Source organism: Gigantopelta aegis, chromosome 6 (genome assembly GCF_016097555.1).
Source record: "Gigantopelta aegis isolate Gae_Host chromosome 6, Gae_host_genome, whole genome shotgun sequence".
NCBI lineage: Eukaryota > Metazoa > Mollusca > Gastropoda > Neomphalida > Peltospiridae > Gigantopelta > Gigantopelta aegis.
In genome coordinates, this window is record NC_054704.1 from 79,720,045 (window position 1) to 79,744,444 (window position 24,400).

The 24,400-nt window shown below is 38.0% G+C and overlaps 1 protein-coding gene across 3 annotated transcripts in view; it reads left to right on the forward strand.

The window, feature by feature from the left end:
* LOC121374359 (calcium homeostasis endoplasmic reticulum protein-like) overlaps positions 1-24,400 on the forward strand; it is a 111,826-nt gene that overhangs the window by 20,863 nt on the left and 66,563 nt on the right. For all 3 annotated transcript variants that reach the window (XM_041501459.1, XM_041501460.1, XM_041501462.1), the window contains exon 3: positions 13,361-13,701. In XM_041501459.1, the coding sequence (XP_041357393.1) occupies positions 13,361-13,701 (341 nt within the window). The remainder of the gene's footprint in view (positions 1-13,360; positions 13,702-24,400) is intronic.

Consider the following 24,400-nt stretch of genomic DNA (forward strand, 5'->3'; position numbering starts at 1 on the left):
CGCATGTATACATGTGTATTATAGTTAATTTACATCAGGAGGGAACCCATGAATTGAAATACATGTATAACTAAGTACTAAATAATCATATAACTCCAATGAATATAAAAGATATTACATTTTAACCCCATACCAATTCTTATAACATTTTACAAAATAAATTTTACAAATTATCATCAAATTGTATAGATTTAATGTCATTTTTAATACAGGGGTGAATACAAAATACTGGAATAGCCAAAGTAAGCAATTTTACCCACGTTATTACTAACTGGTAATAGTTTACCATTGCTGTATGCCATTGATTTATTTTGGCTGTCCCATCAATTGCTGCCTTCCCTGTATTAAAAAAGTGAGATCTATTAAACCCAAGCGTTTTTCATTTACATTGAAATGATTTTCGAATTTTTTTTTAATGCAAATTGATATGTGTTTAATAAATGTTTTTTGTATAAATCTTAGCACAATTAATTCTTGGGAGTTATCGGTACATGCCAATTCATTGGTTTCATTTTGACATTTATAAATTGACTATAATGATACTTCTGAAATGGTGACATGGTTGTGGGTTGGTGAGAAGTGTTTCTTTTTAAGCATAAGGCTGTTCAAAATATACTGAGTCAAATTAAAAACTTCACAATCTAAAATTTGAATAAAATCAATGAGTGCTGAAAGCAGGTATTATTCATGAATAAATATTGTAATGGCAATGTCTACACTTCATTTGAAGCCCATCACAGCCCACGTGACCCGATTCATAGCACGTGCACAGCACCATTGAGGCAAAAGTGGTTTTGCATGTGCCATTGGTCACGTGACTACAATAGCACACATCCTCGTTTTCCTCGTTACTTGCTCACAGTAGTCTGACACAATGAAAAAACACATTAAAACAATATCTGTTACGACCTGTTTTGATGCCATGCCTCACAAATGTGCAGCGTGAATGTGCATCGGCATGTTGCATGTGGGAACGTCGGTAGCTGACATTGCAAGGGCGTTGGGTTGCAGTCAACGGGCAATTTATGATCTGCGGACACGAGTACAACAAACAAGCACCACAGCTGATCGCCCCTGACCAGGTAGATCACGTGTGACATCGCAGGCAGATGACCGTCATATTGTGTTACGTCACCTCTGCAACCGTTTCATGACAGCTACAGCAACCAGTAATGAACCTTTCAGACATTGGGTGTCCGCACAAACGATCCAAAATCGGCTGTGAGCCACTCACCTCCACACTCGGAGCCCATATGTTGGACCCATTTTGACCCAATTTCATGGATGTCAACGTCAACTGTGTGCACAACGCCACTTGCAATGGACTCAGAGGGAATGGAATAGAGTCATGTTTAGCAATGAATCGAGATTCATACTGCGATTTGGTGATGGCAGGCAGAGGGTTTGGAGAGACGACGTGGTGAACCCTCCACAGGCTTTGCAGGAACGTGGTGCCTCATTAGTGGAACAATGGCGCTGTATCGCTGATGCAGTCTTTACATGCATCAGGCAGTCAATGAGGAGGCGTTGCCTTGCAGTTGTGGGTACACATGGAGGGCATACGCACTACTGAACCTGTGATTTCATCAGACGACCCTGCTTGTGAATTACATTTTGACTGTTTGTTGTTTTGACGAATGCTGTGGGTGCATCGAACAGATTTTTGACTCAACATTTATTCCTATTCTTTCTTTGGACATCATACAATAAAAAAAACACCTTATTTAACACATTCTTCTGTCATATTTGCTAATTAGCCGAGATAAAACGGTTGTGAAGTTTTTAATTTGTCTCAATATACATGTTTGTACGATCAGGGGCCTAATTCACAAAAATTATCGCAACTTTGCAATCTCGCAGTGCCATGCTAAAAGACTTGCAAAGAGGAGGTTTTGTTGTCTAACAGAGCCTAAGAGATCTTTGTAAATGAGGCCCCAGCTTCGCAGCTCAGTACCAGCTCCCACACAGAGCAAGTTTTAACAACTCAATGGGTAGGTGAAGACACTACACTGACTTCTCTCTCACTAACACTAACGCACTGTCCTGGACAGACAGCCCATATAGCTTAGTTGTGTGCCCAGGAGAGTGTGCTTGAACTTTAATTGGATATAAGTATGAAAATAAGTTAAAATGAAATGACGTGCAGGTACATGTACACTGAATAAAAGAGCTTCCTTGTTGAAACATAAAGAACTCGCTGAGCTGGGTGTTGGGCATGTTTTCACAGGGCATTTCGTTGAAAATTTATTCAATCAAAATCTCAGAAATGACATTTTATTTAGACAGGATAAACTAAGTTGATTATTAATGTTTCTGTATGTTTTTGAAAGAGAGTCTTCAGTCTTCAATTACTCTTCATTTATTAGCAAGTACATGTTGGCAAGTCCGATGCCCCATGATCAAAGCTTTGTATCTTTAGCACCAAATACCTGTAGCTGTACTTGTAGTTTAAAATGTGCTAACATGTTGTTGATAAAACATTGCCTTTCTTTGCCTAAAGCAGCGTTCTCATTATGCAGTTAGTCGCACCGACTTGTCACAGGCGATTTGTCATAGCAACTCAAATCGTGTGTGTGGGAAGACGTTCCATCATAAGATTTGATGACATCAAACACAGCTCATCAGTTTAAAAATATTTTGCGGGAAATGTAAGTGCCTACAATAGTACAAATGTCTACTGAAATAAAAAAATATGAATGTAGACAATTTACAAAACAATTATTGACCACATCTGGACAATAATAGGTTTTATGGACCCATGAAATCCGGACATTTTGACATATTCTAATCGGTATGATTGCGGCACGACTTGTCGTATAAGATTAAATTCGTTTTGATTTAGGTGTTCTCACAGTACAATTCGATCGCATGCGACAAGTCGGTTCGACTAATCGCGTAATGAGAACGCCCCTTAAGGTATGACATCTAGCTCGGTCGGTAGGTAGATTGTCTGGGGTGCTTTGGCTGTAGGATCCCTTGCTGGATCCATTCTCTAATGGGTTTCCTCCCATCCCAACCTGTGTCCCATGACTGATGTATCAAAGGCCAGGGCATGTGCTGTCCTGTCTGTGGAAAAAAATATATATAAAAGATCCCTTGCTGCTAGTGGAAAATTTAGCAGGTTCCCTCTAAGAATACATATGTGAGAATTAACGAAATGTTTGACATCCAGTAGCTGATGATTAATAAACCTATGTGTTCTATTTGTATTGCAGCCCTTGAAATTTGTGGCAGCAATTGGAAATGCCACCTCAAAAGCTACTGTAAATATTTATCAGAAAACCCCCAAAATGTTAACTTTGTTTGCACAGAGTATTTCTTGTCATAATAACAATATGTGCTCAGTGTTATTGATTAAAGAACAGCTTAATGTAATAGTTTAGATGAAGCAAGCATTCAGTCATGATCTAGTTATATGTCAATGGTTAGTCAATATATGTTATGTATTGCATTTCAACTATAATCATTCATTTAACTGATTAATATTTCTCAGTCACTATGCTTGGCAGTTAACCATGTATTGCACCAGTGTTCGGTATGTCATGCAGTGTTATGACTAATGACTGAAGAATGTATTTGATCGGTTCGGTGTTGCTGGGGGAACGTTGTCTTCATGTTATGCATGTTAAAGGTGCTAAATTATAATAGCCTATGTCAATGTTTCAATAATGGCACTTCCCGCAAAATATATTTATTAATTTTTGCTTTGAAACAAAGTTTATACCTTCAGCTATATGCCTATAAAAAAAAATCAAAATCAAATAATTCCATTTACTAGTAGAAAGCAAATTATTTTAGGTGGGAATCTTGAGAGTGTTTCACACACATTAACTTGTGACGTCACTGTTTTATGCGTACACATTCAACATGTAAGTTTGCCCATAATTCTTAGCTATATGCCTATTAAAAAAATGACAACCAAATAATTCCATTTACTAGTAGAAAGCAAATTATTTTAGATGGGAATCTTGAGAGAGTGTCACACACATTAACTTGTGATGTCACTGTTTTATGCATACACATTCAACATGTAAGTTTGCCTATAATTCTTAGCGTTCAACTGACAAAGAAACAAAAATGGTGGTCATGTTATATTTAGTCACAAATTATTTGAGAAACCCATCTTCTCGTCCAGTACAGGACTTTTTAAAATTATTTTTCTAGAGTTAATTATGGAAAGATTATGCATGGGATCGATTAATTTGTATTTATTTATTACATGATGGGTCGTATATTGGTATGGTGTCGTCCTGCTGTCCATCCATATGTCTGTCCATACATCCGTCTGTTAACTTGTTCTTGTCCGGACCACATCTTGCTTACAGGACCATCAAACCTCACATGTAGGAGCAGCTTGGGATGTCAGTGTGTCACGTACTATTACTAGGTGACTGTGACCTACTTTTCACGGTCTGCTGCTAAAACAGTAAATCCTTGTCCAGACCACATCTTGCATACAGATGTATACAGGACCATCAAACATTACACATAGGAACAACTTGGGATGGCGGTGTGTCACGTTCTATTACTAGGTCACTGTGATCTACTTTTCACAATCTACTGCACATAACAGTAAATCCTTGTCCGGATCATATCTTGCATACAGATGCATACAGGACCACCAAACCTCACATGTAGGAACAACTTGGGATGGTGGTGTGTCACATACAATTACTAGGTCACAAATAACAAAAAATGGGCCTATATTATGTACCTCACTGGTACTCTTGTTAGACATGTCACCCCCTCCCTAGAAAGTCCCATCCCAACCAGTATTTCATGACTGATTCATCAAAGGTTGTGGTATGTACTGTCCTGATTGTGGGACAGTGCATATTAGTCCAGGCCCTTGGGGAGCTACAGGGGGGGTATTGTGCAGATTTGTCTACAAGCATGAAATTTGGCACAGATGTAGATCAAGACATGCTGAATTCATTTTTTGAGGGCGCCAAGGCCGGCGCTCGTTGTGGCAGCCATATTGGCAAAATCCAAAATGGCCGCCGTTCGTTACTTGATTTGGTCATAACTTCAAAGCTATAAGTCACAGGATCATAAATAATGACTCTTTGTATAGGTTTTCGACCACAAGGAATCCAAATATGAACTCTGTTTTGAGATATAAAAAGTCATATGGCCAGTTTAGCTATTGAAGCTTTCAATTTATGCCAAATTATTCATTATTGTTTACACATCCACCTTCACATTTACAAAGAGATGTGCAGTGGACTCCAGCGTTACTGCATTTATAGTTCCCAGTACATGATTTTTCACAACCACAATGCAAAAGGATGGATCAGGCTTTACTAGCATCTTCAAGAGTTGTCCAATGTGGCATCCAGACACCGCGGTCATCCTTGTACCACCCCCATTCACTGAAGTCTGGAATTTCCTGCTGAACTGACGTTGCCTGATTCCAGTAAAACCCTGCCTGCAACAATGCCCTCTTGATATGCTCAAACAAAGCAGCCTGTGTGGGTGGTATATTCTCCAGAGTCCTTTTGCCACTTGTAAAAAGATGATGCCTCACTTCATTCACTTTGGCCAATCCACATGTCTTGCTGTACATGACAACGACAAATCGTTCCAGGTTCTCCATGTGCTGAGACTCTAGGCTGAAGATGTTTGGTTCAGTGGTCAGTGCCACAAGTGTTTCAGTAAGACCTGGTGTGTTGTGCCAAGATGCCCAGGCAGTCTTCTTACCACGTCCAAGGAATTGAGATGTCGTGTCACATCCTGTAATCGCGTGGAAAAGTAGCAATGCCAGAGACTTAGTAGGCCCAAGACTGGAGGAGATGTCATGGATGGGAATATCACGGATTTTTTTCCCAGTACCGAAGTTCACCCACAGCTTCGAGAGACCAAGTGTGGAGAAGAAGCGTATCGCAAGGACAACCACATCACTATCAACTGTACGAATACAGGCTCTTTGATGTCCATGTGCAACAGCATGCTTCAGGTGCAGAAATATCCTTGTGTCTGCCTCGCTGTGGTTACAGGGTTGCAGACCGGATACATCATATGGCCTATTACAGAGAACGCTCTCGTATTTGGTACTGAGAAGGAGTTTTCCACCAAGATCATTCTTGACAATCTCTTCACTGAGGAAAGGGAATAACTCTTTTTTGTTATCCTCATTTTTGAGGAATCCATTGTTCCAGTCATGCTTTGGTATGCACGTGCGGCCATCCCCAATCCTTGTACGTGCACCCATGCCACGTCGCTGATGTGTCAGAGACTTCAGGCTGACATCTGGGTAGTTGTCCCATACAGCATCTAAACGTTCAAGGTTTGGGGTTATCTGAGACTTCAAGAATGGTATCATGTGTTTTGTAGCATACTCAGCAAAGGTTTTTGCTGATGTAGGACGCACCGTATGCACAACGGCTGCCATATCCAGCACAACAACTGTGGCTGTTTTCGCTCCAACGTGTTGTCCGGTTGGTGCTTTGATGCACTCCACAATGTCAGATTTGCAGCCTGACCGTAGAGATCCATGATCTGCCAAACTTGGTGGTTCTCGTTGATTTTCAAAGTGAAAGAACTCTGCCATGTCTGCATCTGGACAAGACTGTAGTGACAAGAAGAGTTGTGTCATCAAAGTCATATTTCTCTTCTGTACATTGCTGGTTTTGTTTCCTTTCTTAGTGCGATCAGGACGATTGGCAAATGTCAGAATGTTATTCCGTCGGAGAGTGTTTGACACTGGCACTGTTCTTTTGTCAAGTGTTTGTGAAACATATTGCTTATGAATGTCCTCGCCACCTTCATGGACCCGACAGAGGGATCTAACAACTTCTTGTTCCATAACTTCTAGTATCTCAAGAGCAACAAGTTCCTGACTTGCAGTGAATGGATTGCTCCACCGCTCTACCGTCTCAACAAATGCCAGAACATCCTTTCTAAACTTAACCTGCACGCTGTGTGCTTCTTCATGATGAGCAGTGTTCGAAGATGTGGTGTCTAGGATGGCTTCAAACTCTTCAACACACCGCGAGCAGTCAGGACCTGCCAGCATGAAAAGTGTGAGTGCTTCAGGATTCTCATATAACCCAGCTGCCCCGCCGTGTGCCTGCATACTCTTATTGGACTGTTCGTGAGATTGATCCTTTCCAATGAGACTGAACTTGTGTTGTGATTTTTGAACGACGATGTTTCCTCTGAGAAATTCAACATATACATCAGGATGTTTATCTGGCAGCTGGACCATATCCCGCACATGCACTGGCAACCATCGTCAGGCATCGAAATAAGCATTGTGTCTGGTAACCCATTTACAGGTTACCACAACTATATGAAAGTTAGAATTAAATTCCTGCTACTACTACTTTTAACATGGAAGTTCTGATATTGTATCGAGGCGCGCTAACATCAGTACGAGAAATGAAATGCGGAAGTAACTTTATCTAGTGGGTGCTGCTTAAAAGCGGATTGCCGAAATTGCTTGCAATTACACAAGTGCGCACGAGCATCTATGCAATTTCGTACGAGAAAACAAAATGCAGAAGTAAATGCATCTAGTTGACGCTGCTTAAATGCGGAATGACTATAATTGCTTGCAATTGCACAAGTGAGCACGAACATCGATGCAATTCCTTACGAGAAAATGAAATGTGGAAATCCTGGATTACTACCGTTCCCCGTTGAAATGTTTGTCGAGAACGAAACACCGTTCTCGACTTTTCTTACATGTGGTAACCTCCTGGTAACCTGAACGACCGTTCTCGACTTATTTCGATGCCTGCATCATGCATAATTTGTGTGATCCATCACATGAAACCATGGACAGAGCTCATCACAAACTTTGACATAGAGATTAAAATCTCCTTCACGTAGAGACTGGATAAATCGACTCATCAAAAGTTCAAGATCCATGATTGTAGACCAGTACTCGAACTGTGGATTTTCGGTTCTGGACACTCGGTGCCATATTTCCTGTGGCTCAGGTGGCCCCTGAATATTAGAACAGTAAGCAGTGTATGCCTTCTGTTTTAGGATGTAAAGAGACACCAGGGACACTTGTGTGCATACCGTGTGCCCTTGATATGATGCCATTGAGTGCTGACTGTGCCCGACCAGATGTTAGAACCTGTGCCTGAGAAAGTACTGTAGTCCACCCTGAATCACGTAGCAACTTTCCGATCATTAGATGAACTTTGTCTTCAATATGCAAAGCTCCCATCAATAGAACCAACTTATCTTCTCCTATAATATCTGGAAATGCCCACTGTAGTTGCTTTGCTATAGCATATATTGGTTGATCAGCTCCAAGGACACCAACCTGCCCAGGATTCTGAAACTCTGTGCCTTGCATAGTGAGTTGCATTGCATGGTTTATCATTGCTGGCGAGGCAGCTTTTTCAGGAAAGAGAGGGAGAACTCCAATAACTGCTTTTGGCTTCAGAGAGTCATCATTCATTTGACGAGAGTTGTACCCTGACCATGTGATGATTTCATCTTCTGGAAGTGTGTCCTGCTGCAAGACTGTAGCGACATGTGCCATCCAGGATTCGTCTTTGATCTTTGCTGTTTGTACCAGATTGTGAGAGGGCCGAAGCTGGTTGTTGATGGCTGCAGGTCCGAACAAGGCCGTGTTGTTTAGTTGAACTGGGTGTATGATTGTATACGAGTCAGGAAGGTGAGGCACAGATGTATCAAAGAAATCCAGATGTATCGGATCTCGTAGTACTCCATGGTTATCTGCTGAGAGGTGGTTAGTTGTACTCAACGCAGTGCCATGAAACTCATCCTGTGAAAAATTCCCCTTTGGAGGGCTTTGAAGCTGTAAAAGTTAGCCTAAAATTATGCCCATAGAGATATTATTGCCACATAATTGTCTAAATAGCCATCCTATCTCAAAACAGGGTTCGTATTTGGATTCCTTGTGGTCGAAAACCTATACAAAGAGTCATTATTTATGATCCTGTGACTTATAGTTTTGAAGTTATGACCAAATCAAGTAACGAACGGCGGCCATTTTGGATTTCGCCAATATGGCTGCCACAACGAGCGCCGGCCTTGGCGCCCTCAAAAAATGAATTCAGCATGTCTTGATCTACATCTGTGCCAAATTTCATGCTTGTAGACAAATCTGCACAATAATATCCCCAAGGGCCTGGTCTTACAGTTTTAAAATCGCACTAACGTTGAAATATACATATACTGACAAAATAGAAACTTCCGCTAACTTTCTAGTAACTTTATTGAAAACAAACCGGGGGAATAATTGTTAATATGCGTTTAAAGAGGTTCCATGTGCATCATTAGTGCAAAAATCATGGCCATATTAACAGGTCTGGGAGAGTTTTGATCAAGTGTGGTAGGGGTTTAAAAAAAAAAAAACACTGAAACTGAATCGACGGATGTGACAAAACACTTCACGTCTGACCACTGCAGTGTGAATCGCAGCAGCAGAATTGACTAAAGTGTTGATTTCTGCCTGTGGAATATTTTCCAGCTGCCAGATTGACAGCTTCTGTGGCTTTGAGCCGGGTGGGTTGGGACGATGCCTCAATCGTCGGTCCAGACTATCCCAGACATGCTCGATGGGGTTGAGATCAGGACTTTAGCGGGCCAGTCATCAATGAAATCAGTGTTATTTGTCCTAAGAAAATTTACAGTGTCTCTAGCTGTATGAGAGGTGGCATTATCATGCTGAAAAATCGAGATGTTGGCGTTGTTATGGAACAGAGGAATGATCTGATGAGCAAGAATGTCATCGCGATAACGTTGAGCATTTAAATTGCCATCAATGACGACTAGTGGTGAACGATAACCATGGGCAATAGCTGCCCAGACCATGACACAACCCCCACCCCCGAAACGATCTTGTTCAAGAACACAACAGTCAGCATAGCGTTCATTTCTCCTACAGTAGACGCGCACCCTGCCATCACCACGTTGTAAAGAAAATCTGGATTCATCCGAAAAAAGAACGGTATTCCAGCGTCGCCGTATCCAACGAGTGTGTACACGTGCCCAATTAAGACGATTTAGACGATGACGTTGCGTTAAAACGCATCTGACGTAAGGACGTCGTGCATGTAAACCGTTCTCTCACAGACGATTACGAACAGTTTGCCCACTGATTTGGTTATTATGAAGCCCAGGTGTGTTAGCAGAAGTAGCAGTGGCAGTTTGGAATCGATTGCGCAAATGTGTGTTCATGATATAGCGGTCTTGACCACGCGTTGTAACATGCGGATGTCCACGACGTGGCAAGTTGTTGGTGCTTCCTGTTGTTCGAAATCTTACGCGAAGATTTCGTATCGCTTGACTAGAACTCCCAACATGCCTTGCAACATCTTCTGTCGACATGCCAGCATCAAGCATGCCAATCGCCCGTTCGCATAAATTATTGGATATTCTTGGCATACTAAAAATGCTACAATGTAAAAAAACTTTATTTTTTTTTACAAATTTTGAAGCGTTTTCGTTCACTTGACAACAATGTCAGTTAGACAAGTAAAACAAATTGACCGAATACTACACAGGACATGTCGAACCATGCATGCACGTGCAACTTGAATTTCACGTTGTCGACGATTAACAGTGCAAAAATAATCGATAAAATTCGTGAATCCTGATATACAATTACACAATGAATTCTTTAATACAACAAATACTACATGTATATGTACAAATCGGAAGTTTCTTTTTTTGTTCAGTATATATGCAAATAACAATGACCTTTTCCATTACTACAGCCCAGGGCTTATTCCAAAGGTCAGTTAACTGATTGTCATTGTCGATATTGTTTTAAATTTAAGCGATTTGCATTAAATAAGAACATATCAGATCTAAAGTCTTGACACCAAGACTTACATAATGACATAACTGTCCAAATATTACTGTAATAAACAGTAAGTACACTGTTATGCTATGTAATATAATAACTAAGTACATCATATATACTCTTCAAAAGAAGAAACGCAAAACCACATTGTCGTAACATTTGGAGAATTGATTTAATTATTGAATGGTGAGTCCGATAATTACCAAATGTTGCAGGATTGTTCACAATTCCCTCTAGTCCATTGTGAGTAAGTGATAGGACACACCACCAAGGTCAAGGTCATCTGGAGTCAATACCGGGTGTGGCCTCCGCATGTGTTGACAACTGCCTGGCACCGCCTGCCCATTGAAGCAACCAGAGTACGGATGACGTCCCGGGGGATGGTGGCCCACTCGGCCTGCAAGGCTGCTGTCAGCTCGGACAGGGTCTGGGGCTGTGGTTGTCGCTGTCGGAGGCGTCGGTCCAACTCGTCCCATAGATGCTCAATTGGGTTCAAATCCGATGATATCGATGGCCAAGGAAGGACATTAATGTTGTTGTTCTGTAGGAAAGCCGTTGTGAGACGTGCTGTGTGAGGCCTGGCGTTGTCATGTTGGAACACTGCGTTGGCGTTGGCCATAACTGGAACGATGTGTGGCCGGAGGATCTGGTCAATGTAGCCCTGTGCATTCAGGTTGCCCTGCACGTGGACCAGGTCAGTTCTGCCAGTGTGTGAGATGGCTGCCCACACCATGACACTACCCCCGCCAAATCTGTCCACTTCCTGCGCGCAGTTTGCCGCATAACGTTCACCACGACGCCTATACACGCGACATCTTCCATCATGACATCGGAGCAGAAATCGGGACTCGTCACTGAACCACACCTGTCTCCATCGCAGTTGAGGCCATTGTCGATGAATCTGGCACCACTGCAGTCGGAGTCGACGGTGTTGTGGTGTTAAGATGACACCTCGAACTGGACGTCTGGCACAAATTCCTACCTTACGTAGGCGGTTCCGTACGGTCTGGTCGGATATCCTGCGCAAACCTGGTATTGCTGCGGCTGTGGAGGTGGCAGTAGTCAATCGTTCCCGAAGGTGGCGTACCCGGATGTAGCGGTCCTGCCCGGGGGTAGTGACCCGTGGTCGACCGGATCTAGGGAGGTCACGTGTTGATCCATGTTGCTGGTAACAGTCCCACAGTCTGGAGATGGTGCTTGGGGACACATGGAATGCCCTGGCAACGGCCGTTCTGGATTCGCCTGCGTCTAGTCGGCCGATGGCATTGTTTCTCTGCGGTTCACTGAGACGTGGCATGTCCTGGATTGTCAACTGTCGGCCAGATACAGAGGCCAGGCAAGCGAACACCCTGCACTTTTATACTGTCGGTGTTCATGTTGCACGTGCAGACAACGCACGTGCAGTGGTGACATGGTTTGCACGTGGCTGCGTTTTTGCGAATATTCACATCTTGGAACTTTATTGTACAGTAGCTGCGTTTTATCGAATGTAACCGTGGGAATGTGTTTGGGACATGCAATGACCTTATATTCACAAAGCATGAACCGGTAGGAAACATAAAATCGGAGTTATAACCCATTTGTACCCTTTTGCGTTTCTTTTTTTGAAGAGTATATTTTGGTAAAATGTTGGTGGGTTTTTTTAAATTTTTATTTTTATTTTTATATTTATTTTATTAGTAGCCTACTACTGTAGCATTAACAATATCCAAATTAAACGCACACGTGTGCATTCGTCCATTCCTGAGGAAATCTTATACTGGAGATTGTACTCCTCCTTGCATCGCCACAAAGAGGACTGCCACCCCAAGACTAGGTTTATACATGTATATTAAAGCACGCACAGTTCTACCGTTATTCTCTTTGTATTGCAATGCAAGTTAAGCTGTATACCTCGGCTGTTCTAGCATTTTGTTTTCACCCTTGTATTAAAAATGAGATTTAATCATAATTTAATGGTAATTTGTAAAGAATTCTTTTTATACCACAACAGGATGTTTTTTGTGGTTTTTTTTGTTTTGTTTTTTTAAATGTTATTTGAGTTGGGATGGGTTTAAAACTTACTAACATGTTTTTATATGAATTTTAACTGTATTCATTATGAAGTTGCATGCCAGTTGATCGGTTTCCTTTTGAAGGAAACAGACTATATACGTTAGCACATGATTATTATTCAACAAAGAATATTCTAGTTTTGATTTTGGCTGTGCACTTAAATTACAATGTGATAATTGGAGGGTTAGTTGAATTTGAGAAGGGTCAGTTAGATTTGTCTTCAACTGGCCCTGCTGGCGACCATGGTTTTCATGTTAAGTTTCAACCCTGTATCTACATACAGAACAATAACCTATCAGTCATGTCTATTTATTGCAAAAGTCACTTTTAAAAAAAAGTGCCAACGGCAAACTCAGAATTGCTGTCTTTGTAGGCAACAAAGTTTAAAGTTCAAGCCCTGTTACGATCGACTTTCATGGGGATCAGCCCATTTTGACAGAGTTATGGCCCTTGAACAATCCGGCGGCAGCCTGTGATGCATTACTTTATTTTATTACATTGTTTTTAATACAGGAATCAACCAGCAGAATCAGAAGTTAGCTCAGCAGCAGGCCATTGTACAGCAAGTGATTACTCAGCAGGCTATTCAGACAGCGCCATGGCAGCAGGGCAAAATCATGGAACACCAGAACATTGCACTTCAGCAGCAACAGCAACAGCAGCAACAGCAGCAGCAGCAACAACAGCAGCAGCAGCAACAACAACAGCAGCAACAGCAGAATTGTGCGCTACAACAGCAAATAACGGCCCTGCAGCAACAGATAGCTCAACAGCAGGCCTCTGTAGCTGAGCAGATTAAACAGAGCGATTCCAACCTGGCTGCTCAGTTCCAGAGTCTGACTCAACAACAGCAGGTGATCTATCATTATAACTCGGAAGGGGAGGGATGTAGTCCAGTGGTAAAAAAACGTGCCTGATGTCCATTCGGTCTAGGATCAATCTCCTTTGGGCTATTTTCGTTCGTGCCAGTGCTCCACAACTGGTGTAACAAAGGCTGTGGTATGCATTATCCTGTCTGTGGGACCCTACATATATAAAAGATCCCTTGCAGCTAATCGGAAAGAGTAGCCCATTTCATGGCAGCGTCAGATTTTCTCTCATCTGTGTGGTCCATAACCGTCTTGTCTGATGCCATATAACTGTAATAGGAGGTATTCGTAAGTGACCTTTCACGTAACCAAGCAATCCAGAACGAGGCTATAACATGCTTCTCTTGCATATGTAACCTTTGTTTGAGATTTGCTGAAAGGATGTTGTGCATTTATCTGTAGTGATAAACAAGGGACTTTCAGTGAAACATTTCATACCTTGTTTAAATAAATAAACCACCTTTATTAAAAACTTGGATTTGGAATATTAAGAGACAGAACCTACCAGTAAACAAACTTATAAGAGCCCCTACTTCCCTTCCCCTCAGGAAACGTTTTCTAAATTTGATATTTACTAAAAGTTATTTATTTCTGAGTCGATTTTTTATTAAAATGCACACACATATAGTGTTGGGGGTTTTTTAAAATTATTTTTAAAACACTTACTTTTTTCTTACGTCAAATCAGTCTAAAATTATTTACAAAAAACAAAGTTCGTGGAAGTTGGGAAGGACTAGATGGAGCGAGGGGCTTTATCCCCCCAACCCTCCCCTCCCCCAATAATTCTGAATAAAAAATATTATTGGTAGTAAATCTTACGGTATACCCATGAACTCCTCTCTGCCAACCCCCCAACCCCACCCCCACGTTTACTGTATGTGGTTATCGGTTTGGAGTATTTTGAAATTGGACACTGCATTTCGTGTACTTTGACAAATTTTAAACAGAAGTTCTCTTATAATATATCTTTTTTTCTTTTCTTTTTTTTAAAGAAAGAAAGAGTAATATACACTGTTGATAAATCTACCAGCCAAAAAATAATGCTAGGAATTATTTGTTTATTTATCTTTTTCACGGTTCAAATTCATTAAAAAAAATATATTTCTTTTATTTCTTATCTATGTTTTGTTTACTTCTTACCTTTTGTGTTAACGTGTTTATTTCTGTCATAAACATGTACAAGACTGGGAGACTGGAGCAAATTGTCAAATTCGGGCAAAAAAGATGTGTGAAACCTTTTCACTATGTCTTTCCACCATTCTTCCCACAATATTAGTTGTAACCCATGTAAAAATGCACAGTGATTCGTTTGCAACCCTTTATCTAACCATTTAGCAGTAATGCTAATATGAATTGCAGGGGCGTAGTGTGATCTGGACCTGGTGGGGGGTTCGAATGTGAATCAAGTGGACCCTTTTTATATTGTTTTTGCACCACCAGAAACTCCATATGCATAAACCTGTATGTTTTAGTTCTGAAAGCAGACCATTTGTTACTGCGGGGGGTGGGGGGTGGGGGGGGGTTGTTTCACCCGAAACACACACCACCACCCCCACCCCACCACCCCCAGCCTACGCCCTTGAATTGATGTTGTTATTCAGATTCAGTCAGTTGTGTTTAATTCGGGCAAAAATCAGCCTGCCCGCCACAAAAGTTGAAGCCTGTACGCATATGGTCGTAACATATCATATCTATTCATGTACAGTGTTTATCCTATAACATTAATGTAAGGTAGTAATACCAGAGATAATGAACTTTACTCTTTTCTTTTTTTACATTTTTTATATGGCTGTCTTGATGACATAAGAACATACCTACTAGTACTACCTATGCGATGATGCTGTTCCATTTACGTTGACAAAAAAATTGAAAGCACGAAAATTGCCCCCATCCCTAATAATAATAATAATAAAAGAATTGTGACAACTAACAGTAAGAATAATATTTATTCTTAGTCAAGTAGTATTGGAGAAGGGGTCAGTCTTAAAGACAGACAAGAAGAAATGACTGCATGAACACATTAGGAATGTGCAACCCACTACCTGTAAGTCTGTCAATGGAGGAATCATCTCAAACAGACAGAATGTTCAGGTAAATTATTATTATTGCAGAGAAGAATATCTGAGTTGGAAGCAAAAAACGAGAGATTGAAATGTAACCAAATGTTCAGTATAGAAAATATAAAACACAGCCATTTCTTTAGTTCTAAAACTGTCCATTTCTCCATCTAAAATTTAAAAAAATACTTACATTAAATAATAGTAACATATTGCGGATAAATCAACTATAAGCTCATAATATTATGTAAAAAAAAATGTATGAATCAACATTTATATATACCGTACTTTGTCCATGTATTTTCATAACATGTTTTTTTAGAGGATAAATTTAGTTTCAAGTCAACATATTGAAATTTTTAATGGATACTACTTGTGTGTACAGTAACGGGTTTCAAACCAGTTGGTTTAGAAATATTATTTTACCCCATAGTCATATGTGTTAAAATAATAGTGAACTCCATATGACTATAGCCAACACTAAAATATTGTGACTATTTCAACACAGCCTATGGAGAAACTGGTACTCAAAATAGTACATTGAATATGTGGACTCAAACCAAGGTTTATCTCCGAAAAAGCATGTCACCAAAAATCAACCACCAAACAACCCCCAACCCCCCCCCCCCCAAATATCAAAACAGAAACACTTAGAAGTTATTTACTAAACAAGAAGTTTGTTTGCGACATGGCAACAGTGACACTGACAATCAACGTTCGTCACTATCATTCAGATGTTTACAGGGAAAATATACACATAATTTGCATATTTATAAGCAATCAAGTCAATAATTAAATAAATGAAATATATAATGCACACGAAATTACTTACCTGTGGATGCTGACATTGATAAAAACTGCAAGCAGATCATAGTTGGTTAGTTATGACATCTTCACGACTGCCCCAATAGCCTCGTTTTGGATATGACCGTGACAAGGGTGAGTGACTGGGTACTTGGTTACGAATACCTTCTATTAAAATGTATTGTGTGAGTCGTTAAATAAAACATTCCTTCCTTGTTTCTTTCTTTTAACTTCATTTTCATGCATCTGTCCAATTAATGTTTGAGCAAGCTATACTGGGCACATGTCTCAGCTGTCTGGCCTGTCTGTCTAGGACAGTGTGTTAGTTAATGATTATTAGTCCACGGCACAGTATTTAACTAGAACCCTTGTTCTGTTTGTGTGTCGGTTGCGCAACTTTAAAAATCTTATGAACCGCCAATCCGTTACGTGGTGAACAAATTACGTCCTAAAATTATAAGTACCATATATCAGTAGTCAGTTTGAAAATCATTTTAATTTTGAATACATTTGAACCATCAATGTAGCACAGAACTGTAGTTCAAGTGTTTTTGGATTAGGTAGGCCTAACTCATTGGTTACGTGAATATAGTTCATGTAACCCAACAATCGGTTACCTAATTAAAACTCAAGTGAACTGACTTCCGGTTATACCTAAGATTTTTAAATATTGTCCCAGTGAATGTCGTTTGTAAAATCTTCGGGAGCTGAAAAAAGCTCCCCTGAATTTGTTTTGCGAGAGTCATTGCTCTTCTTAGAAATTAGCATAAGTTAAAATGTAAATGTCATCAAACTGATAATAGTATATCAAAAGGCCGTGGTATGTACTACCCTGTCTGTGGGTATTTAAAGATCCCTTGCTGCTAATCGAAAAGAGTAGCCAATAAAGCGGTGACAGCCGGTTTCCTCTCTCAATATCTGTGTGGTCCTTAACCATATGTCTGACACCATATACATTGTAACCGTAAATATAATGTGTTGGGTGCGTCGTTAAATAAAACATTTCTTTCTTTTTCAAACTGATAATAATAAATAATAAACAATACAATTAATATCTGTTCATGTTTCACTATTATTTATAATTATACTAACCATCCTTACTTTTCAGTTTAGTCCTATTAGCAAGTTTATCACTAATAATCATCAAACAAATATTAATTTAATAACTGTCTTTTTGAAGTTTTGACTGCACATTAATAATTAATTACTAATCATTCTCACTGATTAACTTTATGACTATCACCATATAACCACCACTGTCAAATATTTAATTATTAATCACTGTTCTTTTGCAGTTTTCACTGTCATTAAATTTAATTACTAACCTTTCTCACTTCATGTCTAACGTCGGGTGAAAATGCGTACGCGACAAATTCAGTAAACCCTAATTTGCATCCCTGACAACACATGAACATTTAAAAAGTAAAACCGATTATTAAATATAACACAGAGTTGCTATTAAGTAAACATAGCAATATCGTTTTAATTTGCCAGATTGCTACAGAAGCAGCACACAGTTCTCCCGCCCGTTCTGCAAATTATGAATAGAAATAGGCCGAAGTGTTCCGAATGATCAGAATATTCCTATAGACAGTACGACATCTGCTTACATATGTCCAATGAAAACAGTTGATACATGTTATATTAAGGAAGACACCACTGTTTTCTTTTTCTGAATGAAAACTTTTGGTTTCAGTTTCAATTTCTCATAAATTATCTAAATTAACAATATAAAAATTTCACCTTGCAAATTTGTTAAGGGAAGGATTTTTTCACGCTGTTTTACAGGCGCTATACGGGCATGGGCGGCAGTCACTGTTGTCCCCTGTAGTCTAGGATTTAAAAGTACGAGAAGTAACTTTTCCCATTCCAGAAGAAAGGGGAGAAGTTTGATAAAAATAAGCTCAGTGAATATTTGTCAATACATTTTCATCAATGATTCTTGTTCCAGAAAGGGGTTTCCGTGATATATACTTATACATGTAGTCCGTCCCACAGGCAACACCTTTTTTCATACTATGGAATTTACTACACGTTATTTATTTCTGAGCTGATTGTTTTATAACTTGCACACAAAAATAGTGTTTTTATTTGCTATTTCCAAAACATTTTTACTTTTCTTCTTACGTCAAACAAAACTGAAATTAAAAAATAAATAAATATATATATATATATATAAAAATATAAAAAAAATTGTAGAAGGATAGGATGGATTATATACTCTTCAAAAAAAGTAGGGGAACTCTAATAAGAATTTACAATTGCCAAAATTGTAAGGTATATTAGCTGTGGGGAATGGTTATAAGATAATAGTGAATTAATTGGACAAACATTACAACTGGTAGTTCAGTATTACAGTAGGTTTTATAACCACCAAAGATCTTGAAGGACGATTGGGGTCAGAAGTGAAATCTGAAAGTTGACTTTTTTTTATCAGTAAATCGCAAATTCAAACAATAAAAATGACTAAAAACAAAACAATAACAATTGTATGATGATGATCAACAGAATGAAAATGATTGACAGAAATAATGTTCCACAGTGATTAATCGACCTTCCTGGAAATTATCAAAATCGAGAATGACACCCCATGTGCGTGATGCACATGCAAACTATGGAATGTGTTTTGGTGTGTTGATAAACAGACCTGAAAGTTCTTTACTAGGATGTCTGTGGTCAAAACGTAATAGTTGATATTTCAGGTTCCTCTACTTTTTTTGAAGAGTATAGTTCAAAACGTAATACTGTAAATCATAAAATGTTAACAATCTTAAAATTTAGCAAAATTCAAATAAGTTAATATTAGCGACATCAAACTTTAGTGAGGCCATCATATCAGAAACTAAAAAAAATATAAGCTTAAAGGGACACACCCTAGTTAAGGCTATTTGTTAACCATTACGGTGTTGTTTTTCGCTATTAAATCCCATTTTTCACAAATAAAATTGCACTTTACTTACATTTTATTATTTAGAATACACATTTCCATTCACCTGAAGTGCTTTTTGGTAATCCTGATGTTTGTAAAACCACGAAATGCATTTTTTAATTTTTTCACAAGACGTGTTGTCGAGAAAAAAACGTTAAGCAAGCGAGGTCCAATCTATTTTTAGAGGGGATATTTCCATTTCAATGTCACAGACGTTGGTATATCACGTGACCGTTATCATTTTGGTTCGGTTTGTTTTCTCGTGCACGGTTCGCGCAATCAACATCCGATTTGTTGTTGTTCATTTGTGAGATTTTTCTTCACAGTTCGTGAACATTTTCAGTAACAATAAAGTTCAGACAAGTAAGTGTCTCAATATAAAACGTTACAAACCCTTAAAACCAATAATTTTGCTAAGTCTTACGATATCTGGAGAGGGGATACAACCAGGACAGAACAGTTGGAACATGTCCAGGAGAGGTGAAACAAACGCACCCCAAGTCTGTGAAATTTGTCGTGACGTAGGCATTGTTGTGCTTCGAGCGACATCTACCGGTGACATCAGAATACTAACTTTCAAAATTATTTCAAGCAATTGGGACATGGGGATTCCCATGGTATTTATCGATATAAAACCTGCTTTTTCTCTCCATTTGATAAAAACGTGATCTAAGTGTGTTACAGGTTTGTAGATGAACCAAATTATAATTTATTTTCGCTGGATGGAACTAGGGTGTGCGGCTTTAAGTTGTATGATCATCTAAAATAATACTTTTGATCACTTTTGATGTAATGCAGCATGTAGACCAACTTAAATTTAGTAACAAAAATGGTAGTAATGTGCCTGCTAATTAACTATATTTGTTTGCTATCCCTTTGGTTTAATCAATAGCATGTAACTATTGTTATGTGTTTAGTTAATTACCGACAAAACAATACCACAAATATTTTCGGAACAGCCTGTTGTACGTTTCTTTAAATTTAGCATCATGAAATATTAAATGTGTGGACTCGCTAAGTTATCTCAAATTTACATTTACATTAATTCATTATCAAATACTACAACATTCGGAAATACAATGTAAGCAAAGTATTTGAATAATTACATTAAAATGTGATTAAGTAACTGATAAGTAGTGTGTATTTATTATTTAAGGATTGTCTGTTATTTCTTTTACATAGATCCACAAACTATGTGAATCAGCAAAGCTATTCTCACATAAGGTTGCAGATGATTTTGTTTTGTGCATACCCAGATGAACATAAAAGTAATAACAGACAATACTTACCTGTTATTTCTTTTATATACATCCACAAACTGTGAATCGGCGAAGCCATTCTCACATAAGTTTGCAAATGATTTTGTTGTTGTTGTTCATACCCAGATGAACGTAAAAGAAATAACAGACAATACTTATAATTATATTATAAACAGTTGAATTTTAAACATACTTAATAATAACACTAAAAATTTATATTTTATTTTGAATTATTTTTTGGTTCTTAAAAAATAAAGCTTATTGACAAATTACCAGTATAAAGTGACGTCATCAGATATGACTAGCCTGACAACATAATTGTTATGTTATATCGAGAAATGAACAAACTCGCATTGCTATAGCTGTACCAATCATGGGATGACATTAAATTGTAATGAATATAATGAAAATTTAATTATTTTAAAATGAAAGTAATAATTAGTAGTTTCTTGCATTACTGAAATTATTCTCCAGCAGAGAAACAAACAATTTCATTTCATTTTAACTTACTTTCGTGCTTATATCCAATTAGGATTCAAACACACTGTCCTGGGCACACACCTCAGCTATCTGGGCTGTCTGTCCAGGACAGTGAGTCAGTTGTTAGTGGTTAGTGAGAGAGACGAGGGTTTAGTGGTCTTACACCTACCCATTGAGTTGTTAAACCTCGCTCTGGATAGGATCCGGTACTGGGCTGCGAACCGAGTACCTACCAGCCTTATGTCCGATGGCTTAACCACGACACCACTGAGACCAAACAATGCTAGACTAGTGACCTATAAATGGCCTGACCTGTGTTAATGTACATTTTTATGTACATCCCAGTTATATGTTGTTTTCTAGAAAATATTGGAGATGCAATGTCTTTACTGTTATATACCCCTTTTTGTGAAAATAGCCCTTATGTTAAAATTAAAATAATACTTAGTATCAAATATTGCAGTTAAGTCTGTTTTGTAAATATGAATATCCTGCCCCCACCCCAACCCACCAATGTTAGTGTTTTTATGCTCTATCTCCCTTTTTAGGTGACATATCTGATTAATCAGTTATTTAGTAAAATTGTATTAACTTAAAGTAAAGTAGGGCTAGTGAATTTTTAATTGTGGCTAGTACATTTTTAAAATCACTGATCCCACTGAAATACATCTGGCAGAGAACTAGTTAATACCTGGCTGGTCACAGAAAACGGCTGAAAATACCTTTTATTAATACATGAAAACTGTTATAGCACACTTAACGTGTTGGTGTCTTGATATTTGCCTGTAATCCCATCCTATAAAAATGTTTCTTTGTAAATAATTTTGGTTTAGTTTGACGTAAGAAGAAAAGTAAAAGTGTTTTGGAAATAACAAAAACTACCATTTTTGTGTGCAATTAAAAAAATATTCAGTTTAGAAATAAATAAAATTGTAATACACTATATAAAATAGTAAGAAAACGACTTACAGCATTATGGACGCCATTTTAAAGATTGAGTTTTAACTACTCAGTAAGAAGGTGTAAGTTACTATGTATAGAAAATTCTTTGTTGTCCGGCCCTATATATAATTGAAAAAGAAGTAACTAGTATTAAATAATTGATAAATACATGTACTTGATTGATGTTATGGGCTATTTTCACAAAAAAGGGAAATTAAAGGTAAAGAATTTTTAAAAATAGGGTTGCTATGATTCGAGTTAGTAGTATAATAAATTATATGTTAACTACAGTACACCGATAATCAAAGTTAATCCTGTTTGTAAAAATATATATTTATAAAAATTGTAGTAAGATATATTTGGGTAGAAAACATTAGATGTTGACATTTTCTCTGTTATGACAATATTATTATTTTTTTAAAATAGAGAATTTGCAGGTACATAACATGTAGTGTGTATTTTTTATTATTTAAGGATTGTCTGTTATTTCTTTTACATAGATCCACAAACTATGTGAATCAGCAAAGCTATTCTCACATAAGGTTGCAGATGATTTTGTTTTGTGCATTCCCAGATGAACATAAAAGTAATAACAGACAATACTTACCTGTTATTTCTTTTATATACATCCACAAACTGTGAATCGGCGAAGCCATTCTCACATAAGTTTGCAAATGATTTTGTTGTTGTTGTTCATACCCAGATGAACGTAAAAGAAATAACAGACAATACTTATAATTATATTATAAACAGTTGAATTTTAAACATACTTAATAATAACACTAAAAATTTATATTTTATTTTGAATTATTTTTTGGTTCTTAAAAAATAAAGCTTATTGACAAATTACCAGTATAAAGTGACGTCATCAGATATGACTAGCCTGACAACATAATTGTTATGTTATATCGAGAAATGAACAAACTCGCATTGCTATAGCTGTACCAATCATGGGATGACATTAAATTGTAATGAATATAATGAAAATTTAATTATTTTAAAATGAAAGTAATAATTAGTAGTTTCTTGCATTACTGAAATTATTCTCCAGCAGAGAAACAAACAATTTCATTTCATTTTAACTTACTTTCGTGCTTATATCCAATTAGGATTCAAACACACTGTCCTGGGCACACACCTCAGCTATCTGGGCTGTCTGTCCAGGACAGTGAGTCAGTTGTTAGTGGTTAGTGAGAGAGACGAGGGTTTAGTGGTCTTACACCTACCCATTGAGTTGTTAAACCTCGCTCTGGATAGGATCCGGTACTGGGCTGCGAACCGAGTACCTACCAGCCTTATGTCCGATGGCTTAACCACGACACCACTGAGACCAAACAATGCTAGACTAGTGACCTATAAATGGCCTGACCTGTGTTAATGTACATTTTTATGTACATCCCAGTTATATGTTGTTTTCTAGAAAATATTGGAGATGCAATGTCTTTACTGTTATATACCCCTTTTTGTGAAAATAGCCCTTATGTTAAAATTAAAATAATACTTAGTATCAAATATTGCAGTTAAGTCTGTTTTGTAAATATGAATATCCTGCCCCCACCCCAACCCACCAATGTTAGTGTTTTTATGCTCTATCTCCCTTTTTAGGTGACATATCTGATTAATCAGTTATTTAGTAAAATTGTATTAACTTAAAGTAAAGTAGGGCTAGTGAATTTTTAATTGTGGCTAGTACATTTTTAAAATCACTGATCCCACTGAAATACATCTGGCAGAGAACTAGTTAATACCTGGCTGGTCACAGAAAACGGCTGAAAATACCTTTTATTAATACATGAAAACTGTTATAGCACACTTAACGTGTTGGTGTCTTGATATTTGCCTGTAATCCCATCCTATAAAAATGTTTCTTTGTAAATAATTTTGGTTTAGTTTGACGTAAGAAGAAAAGTAAAAGTGTTTTGGAAATAACAAAAACTACCATTTTTGTGTGCAATTAAAAAAATATTCAGTTTAGAAATAAATAAAATTGTAATACACTATATAAAATAGTAAAAAAACGACTTACAGCATTATGGACGCCATTTTAAAGATTGAGTTTTAACTACTCAGTAAGAAGGTGTAAGTTACTATGTATAGAAAATTCTTTGTTGTCCGGCCCTATATATAATTGAAAAAGAAGTAACTAGTATTAAATAATTGATAAATACATGTACTTGATTGATGTTATGGGCTATTTTCACAAAAAAGGGAAA